Here is an 8035-nt window from a genome sequence, read left to right on the forward strand (position 1 = left end):
TTTAATCCCCAAGCGGCAATTAGGATGTTTGTGTTAGTTACACAAGTACCCCATATAAAATTCCCTCAAGCCTGTATTCACTGTTGTCTGTGGAAGGATGGCCATTCACAATTTGTGTAAATAACCAATGCCACCCTTTGGCTCTGATCCTCTACTCAGGAGCACTGTCCACTGGCGTGGGGGAACGTCAACCTGTTTGACTACACTCACACCCTGGTCTCTGGTAAAATGGCTCTGAACCTGTGGCCTGTACCCCACGGCCTGGAGGACCTACTCAACCCCATCGGAGTCACAGGCTCCAACCCCAACAGGGTAAACATGTTAGTTAACATGACCAGTCTGTGTTTCTGTGGTCCTTATCATCAGGGTTTACAGTATAATGCCTCTCCTCCACACACAGGAAACTCCTTGTCTAGAGCTGGAGTTTGACTACTTCAGCAGTCCTGTCAAGTTCCCAGACATGACCACCGTGGAGGGACATGCTAACTGGACCATATCCAGGGAGCTAGGTTTCAGCTACTGCCAGTCAGGCCAGGTATTGGCATACATGGATGGAGATATGTATGTATGTATGTATGTATGTATGTATGTATGTATGTATGTATGTGTGTGTGTGTGTGTGTGTGTGTGTGTGTGTGTGTGTGTGTGTGTGTGTGTGTGTGTGTGTGTGTGTGTGTGTGTGTGTGCACATACGTATGCACATACACACACACACACATACACACACACATACATACACACACACATACATACACACACACATACATACATACACACACACACATACATACACACACACATACATACACACACACATACATACACACACACATACATACACACACACATACATACACACACACATACATACACACACACATACATACACACACACATACATACACACACACATACATATACACACACACATACATATACACACACACATACATATACACACACACACATATATACACACACATACATATATACACACACATATATACATATATACACACACATATATACATACACACATATATACATATATACATACACACATATATACATATATACATACACACATATATACATATATACATACACACATATATACATATATACATACACACATATATACATATATACATACATACATATATACATATATACATACATACATATATACATATATACATACATATATACATATATACATATATACATACATACATATATACATATATACATACATATATATATACATACATATATACATACATATATATATACATACATATATACATACATATATATACATACATATATACATACATATATACATACATATATACATACATATATACATACATATATATATATATACATACATACATACATACATACGCAGTTGTAACTCAAATCATTACAAACCATTTATTAAGACGGTCTAAGGATTCCTTGCTAAATAATGACTCCATATATGGTTGTTGATGTGACGTCTGATCCCCTGCAGAGTAACAGAGTGGCGCGAGACCACGCCTTAACGGACAGTGATAACGAGCAGCTGAGACAGGTGTGCAACCGAGACCCCCTGTCTGAGATCACAGAGCAGGAGAAGGACTTCCTCTGGAGGCACAGGTACAGTCATAACTAGCTCAGTCACCATCATACTTAAACTTCTAGAGGCCTTAACTAACATGTCTACTGTCTCTCTTACTCACCAGGCACTACTGTGTAAATATACCTGAGATCCTGCCCAAGATCCTGCTGGCTGTGAAGTGGAACTCCAGAGATGAAGTAGCACAGGTGACTTATTTGTTTTTTAATTACTGAGACATTTTTTTCAAGAGAGCATTTTCTGAAACTCTTGTGGGAATTGTATCATTTTCTGCTGCAGCACTGCTGCAGTGGTGACGTGACTGTTGTTTTTCTTGCTCTTAGATGTATTGCCTTCTGAAGGATTGGCCAGCAATAAAACCAGAGCAAGCCATGGAGCTGCTGGATTGTAACTATCCAGACCCAATGATCCGTGACTTTGCTGTTCGGTGCCTTGAGAAGTACTTGACCGATGATAAACTCTCTCAGTACCTCATTCAGTTGGTCCAGGTAGGATTTATTTTGCTTTGGTGTCCAGAAAGTGACTTCCTCTCACATTTCTTTGATTGTTTGGACTGTTGTCAAATATAAAATGTCATAATTTCCACTCTTGTCAGGTTCTGAAATATGAGCAGTACCTTGATAACCCACTGGTACGATTTCTACTGAAAAAGGCCTTGACTAACCAAAGGATAGGACACTTCTTTTTCTGGCACTTAAAGTGAGTGACTTAGAGTTACTTTGCAGAGTAAATTCCATTCTTTTCACAGAGTTGACTGACTGCAAATGCCTTTTAAGTCATCCACTTTCACTGTCCACTATGTGCCCTAGGTCTGAGATGCACAATAAGACGGTGAGTCAGCGGTTCGGCCTGCTGCTGGAGTCCTACTGCCGGGCGTGTGGCATGTACCTGAAGCACCTGAGCAGACAAGTGGAGGCCATGGAGAAACTCATCAACCTCACCGACATTCTCAAACAGGAGAAGAAGGATGAGACTCAGAAGGTAACCCAGCATTCCCTCTCTCTCCAATACACCCATGCTTATTGTGCAACATGATGATCTGTTAGAGAATCTCTGCTGTTTCAGCTTACTGTTCCACGTTTCTGTTTGACTTACGAAACTGACATCAGTGGCTTTGTTTACCTAATGTAGAGAGAACTAGGCTTCACATTTCTATTGGAGGCTTTATCTTCATTACAGCCTGCTCTGTGTGGTCCTGCAGGTGCAGATGAAGTTTCTGGTGGAGCAGATGAGGAGGCCAGACTATATGGACGCCCTGCAGAATTTCACCTCCCCCCTCAACCCTGCACACCAGCTGGGAAACATACGGTGGGCACACCACATTGGAACTCCTATACCTTACTCACCCAATGCCTGAACATGGACACTATTGAAACTGTAGATGGGACACTGTTTCAATGGCTGCAAAGGCCAGCAATTGCTCTTTAGTGTCCCTAGTGGTAATTTTACATTCATTTGACCTAAGAGAGTGGAGGTAGAGAGAATGTAAGTATTCTATTTCCCCATCATAACGTTCTGCTCATGCATGAACATGTGAAATGTTATTGTAACCGATTGTCAACTAATGTGCTCAGCCACTGGGCCCCTCAGTGCAGACCACTTGTATTCTAACACTGTTCATACAATTGATCAATGAAACTAATGTAGCTTGCCCCTTGTGATGACTCCCATTGTTGGCATGTTTTCCTCATGGTAAAATGCCCAGGCTTGAGGAGTGCAGAATCATGTCATCTGCCAAAAGACCACTGTGGCTCAACTGGGAAAACCCTGACATCATGTCCGAGCTCCTCTTCCAGAATAATGAGATCATATTCAAAAACGGAGACGGTGAGTCTGAGTCGAGTTTTATAATCAAACTGCGTTCTAAACAATAGCTTTACAATGTAAAGTTCTACTTGATTAGTTTGGACAGATGGAATGTATTTAAATCCTGCCATGGACCACTGAATATGACTTGTTTGTTTCAGACCTGCGACAGGACATGCTAACACTTCAGATCATCAGAATCATGGAGAACATTTGGCAGAACCAGGGTCTAGACCTCAGGATGTTGCCATACGGCTGCATGTCTTTAGGTGACTGTGTGGGGCTGATCGAGGTGGTGCGGAGCTCTCACACCATCATGCAGATCCAGTGTAAAGGTGGCTTGAAGGGGGCGCTACAGTTCAACAGCTCAACACTACACCAGTGGCTCAAAGACAAGAACAAGGGAGAGATGTGAGTAAACTGTATATGTTGTGTGGGTACTTTCCTGGTTTGAAAATTGTATATCATAGTGTTTCACGGCTCAGATTTGACGTAACTCTGTCTATAGGTATGACCTTGCCGTTGACTTGTTTACGCGATCCTGTGCTGGGTATTGCGTGGCGACTTTCATCCTAGGCATCGGTGACAGACACAACAGTAACATAATGGTGAAGGATGATGGGCAGGTAGGACCTGAGTTATCAACAAGATATTGTCATGATGCATATTTTTTGCAAATGCTATGTGTTATCTTTTCTATGCTAATCTGGGATGTTTTGCAGCTTTTTCACATAGATTTTGGCCATTTCCTGGATCACAAGAAAAAGAAATTTGGCTACAAGCGAGAGCGAGTTCCGTTTGTCCTAACTCAAGACTTCTTGATTGTAATCAGCAAAGGGACCCAGGAGTGCACGAAGACCAGAGAGTTTGAGAGGTAGCCATCTGCCTTTTCCCTTGTGTGAAAGGACACATCTGTGGATGTCTGTCTAGTGTTGAATGTAAAGGTTGTGGAGTTGGCAGACAGCTAGTGTCTACACAGTAGGCAGCTATTATATAACAATGTGTGCTCTGTCTCCCTGGGTGTTTGATAGGCTACTGTCTGCCAATTTTCCAGACCCTCTCCCATACTTCTGCTTTAACAAATGTACTGCGAAATCGACCATGTCCAGCCGAACACTATATATTTCAATGTCCAAATGTATGCTTTCAAAGGCTTATTTTGAGGCTATAGAGAATTCAGAGGGAACAATGGGAATGGTATATACTGATTTTTATGCATTTTGTCCTTCTCCTATTCGGTCTCAGATTTCAGGAGATGTGCTATAAGGCCTACTTGGCCATTCGTCAGCATGCCAACCTCTTCATCAACCTGTTCTCCATGATGCTGGGCTCCGGGATGCCCGAGCTGCAGTCCTTCGATGACATCGCCTACATCCGTAAAACCCTGGCCCTGGACAAGACTGAGCAGGAGGCCCTGGACTACTTCATGAAGCAAATGAACGACGCCCACCATGGCGGCTGGACCACCAAGATGGACTGGATTTTCCACACCATCCGCCAGCACGCGCTTAACTAAGTCCAGGCAGGACATCCGCCAGCCCTGCCCGGCCAGACACACCAGCCAGCTGTGAGTGGAACATCCAAACCTCATGAACTAATGGGTGATGCTTGACTATCCTATCGAGCACTTAACAATTTCCTTTTTTTTTTACTGTATTGGTTTTCCCTGCAGAAACTTACCAACTAACTTGCCTTGTCTAAAACGGTAGTTTTTTTGCCTGTAATATTTTTTTAACCTTTTTGTGTGTGCTTTTTTTCTTTGAATATAAAAATCTTCATTCCTTTCCTTTTTGTAAAAGAGAAGAGTTTGCCGTCCCGTTTACAGGGTCACGTGTATAGATGTCTTCCTGTAACGTAAATGCCTTTTGAATATGCACGGAACATCCCAGAAAAAAACGGTATGAATTCAGTAATTTTTAGATGTGCAGCCTACTCCACCTGTTGTATAAAAAAAAGATACCCCCCCTGAAAGGCAGCACCTTGAAGTGTTACATTGTGGCCCAATAGCTCTACTGGCTGGTCATTTCTGGCACCACAGTTTTTAAATCTATTGTCATACTCCTTCCTTTGGCATCATATTTAGCAGTAACAGCAGGTTATATATACAGTATATTTTTTGAAACCTATACATGTATACCTCTGCATGTGTATACACACACACTGTGGGCCCAGCCTGTGATACTATGATAAAGTACAGCAGTACAGAAAGTAATGAATGCACTGTCAAGAAAACCTTGCCGTTTAAAAATGAAGCCTTAATGTAGTTGACGTACAATGAGCAAGGGCTGGATTTCTCCCTCTTGTGTCTTGGAGGTCAATGGTAAAATACCTCTGTTGCTCAGTGAGACGTCATCATAATGAATGTTGAGAAGTGCATTAAGCTAGACAGACATAGTCACCTCGTGTAACTGATGCTTTCATCATGCATGTCAGTAGTGTAGTTGGATTGTGAACTATACGAATGTTACAGTGCTGTGTGTTGACATGGGGAGAATCAGCAGTACAGTATGTGAACATAAGACTATTTGTACATGTTGGAAAGTGGATGAAGGCTGTCCCAAGGCAGCTAGTCAGCGTTGTTTGTGTGGGCACCCCTTCCTCTCTCTGTGGAGTGGACCCCTCTGTTTATTCATTATTATGATAGTTTGTTTACTATTGTGTTCTTGGAGTAAACCTTTTGATAATTGTTGGACCTAGGCAACTCTGAATAGGAGCTGTGGGAAAGGTTTCTCTTCCATAATGGCTTCTCGAAGTCCAAACCCCTTTCAAATGAAGGACATTCATTTTGGGGTAAAAACCCTGTATTCTCATTCTCCAGCATAACTCTGTGATATATGCTGTTGAGAAATAAGGTGGCATTTTAAAGAAGTGTCTCCTTTATGGCAGATTTTCCCCAACCCAAGAAAAAATAAGCACTTTTGTTTTCCCTTTTCAAATATGTTTTTGTTGATTCAATGAAAGCCAAAGTTAAGTCTCTAATGTTGTGTGAATCGCTCAATGGTTATCTGCATTACCATAGAAAGCCTAAGGACTAACGCATGCATATATTTGCCTCTATATGTATCAGTTATGTTATGAGGAAAGGGGCATGTAGTGAACAAGTGTTGTGACCAGAGGTTATAGGATTTTGGTGTTTAGATTGTAAACTGTCCTTTTTAAACCACCAGAAAAAAATGAGGGACACTTGTGCCTGCTTAGTATTTCAGAATTCTAACTCTCAAATACAACATGTCACAATTTAATATTTCTAAAACCCTAGAGGTAATATACTTGACATGGCTTCAGACTGCATTATAAATGCCTATGTTTGCAAATGTTGTCTCAAAAGTAGACCTTTCCTCCTAAAGATATAGCCTGGGAATGAGGTTCTCTAAAGTATACTATTGTGGTGGTATTCCAGACTTCGTATGCATTCATGATATGGGAGTAGTCTTGTTTTGAAAACATGTTGTTCCCTTATGCAGTAAACCAATCAACTGGTATAGAGATGGACAGTTGCTGATGCAGGTGGATGTTGCACTTTTTTAACGCCTTTGGTCCTACAGTAGTTTGAGTACAGGTCTTTTTTAAGCATAAGCAATAGTATCCCTTTCTATCTGAGATTTGTCAGATGCATTAGACGCTTATCGTAGTCACCAGCCTTTTGTTAGCTCTTCAAATGCCATTAATTGCATGGTTGTATTAACTTTGTGTGTGTGTGTGCATTAATATGGATCTGTACAGGTTATAGATTTTCTTGGGCTGGACCCATTTAAAAGCCCATTCATAATGTCAATGTAATACAGTGAGTGTGGTAAATGCTTTGTAAACCTTTTCCACTTGCTGAACAGCACCAGGGAAGATATTGTGATGCTGTACTTGAAACATCATTTGTTAGAAAATATAACTTTTCAAATTTCAGCTTCAAAAGTTTTACTTGAAATGGAATTGTTCTGAACCATGTTTGTATGTTGAAAACAAAGCTGTCATAGCCATGTGGTATATAGCACTGAGGGTTAGCACAGGCAAATCCATACCGATTGTGAATGTTAACATTTGGTCATCTTACAAGTCTCTCTACAGTTGGAGATTCTAAAATACGTGTTGACTTGGGCCATACGATGATGTAGAAGGAAATAACCCATTTAATGTGTTAAATGATGTAAACAATTTGTTATTTAAGAAAAGGTTCAAGTGTCATCTTTTGTTTTACTGAAACATCTGGAGTGGTTAAAGCTCTTCATTTAATACAGGTTTATAGACGTATTGAATTGTATTTTTCATATATTTTGTCATTACTATCAACAAAGCTACTATGATTGTATTATTACACAGCCATCCTGCATGAGTTTGTTAAAATAATATACTTTTTATTTATTCTGCTAAGCAGCTATAAAGAAAGTTTGGCACTAGGAACAACTAATAATAATCCAACCTCTAACCCATGACATACTGTACCTACATTATCAAATACAGTATTCTTTGTTTCTGTTTGCTTCTAAGTTAAATACTTGCACTGTATCCAGACTGACTACAATTATTTGAGTGTTACGTGACAATGTACAAATAAACTTCTCAGTTACAGTAAGTACTTACTTTTGTGGATAGTATGTTGCTTTACAGAATAAC

At 40.5% G+C, this 8035-nt stretch overlaps 1 protein-coding gene across 6 annotated transcripts in view; it reads left to right on the plus strand.

Moving 5' to 3' along the window:
• pik3ca (phosphatidylinositol-4,5-bisphosphate 3-kinase, catalytic subunit alpha) overlaps positions 1-7994 on the plus strand; it is a 13340-nt gene extending 5346 nt beyond the window's left edge. For all 6 annotated transcript variants that reach the window (XM_036978260.2, XM_036978263.2, XM_036978264.2 and 3 more), the window contains 13 exons: positions 160-312; positions 401-535; positions 1517-1641; positions 1728-1809; positions 1945-2109; positions 2217-2320; positions 2431-2602; positions 2823-2929; positions 3327-3448; positions 3589-3838; positions 3936-4053; positions 4150-4301; positions 4673-7994. In XM_036978260.2, coding sequence (XP_036834155.1) covers positions 160-312; positions 401-535; positions 1517-1641; positions 1728-1809; positions 1945-2109; positions 2217-2320; positions 2431-2602; positions 2823-2929; positions 3327-3448; positions 3589-3838; positions 3936-4053; positions 4150-4301; positions 4673-4943 — 1956 coding nt within the window. In that variant the 3' untranslated portion in view covers positions 4944-7994. The remainder of the gene's footprint in view (positions 1-159; positions 313-400; positions 536-1516; positions 1642-1727; positions 1810-1944; positions 2110-2216; positions 2321-2430; positions 2603-2822; positions 2930-3326; positions 3449-3588; positions 3839-3935; positions 4054-4149; positions 4302-4672) is intronic.
• The last annotated feature ends 41 nt before the right edge of the window (positions 7995-8035 follow it).

This window comes from Oncorhynchus mykiss, chromosome 5 (assembly GCF_057628025.1).
Source record: "Oncorhynchus mykiss isolate SJ-2025 chromosome 5, ASM5762802v1, whole genome shotgun sequence".
NCBI lineage: Eukaryota > Metazoa > Chordata > Actinopteri > Salmoniformes > Salmonidae > Oncorhynchus > Oncorhynchus mykiss.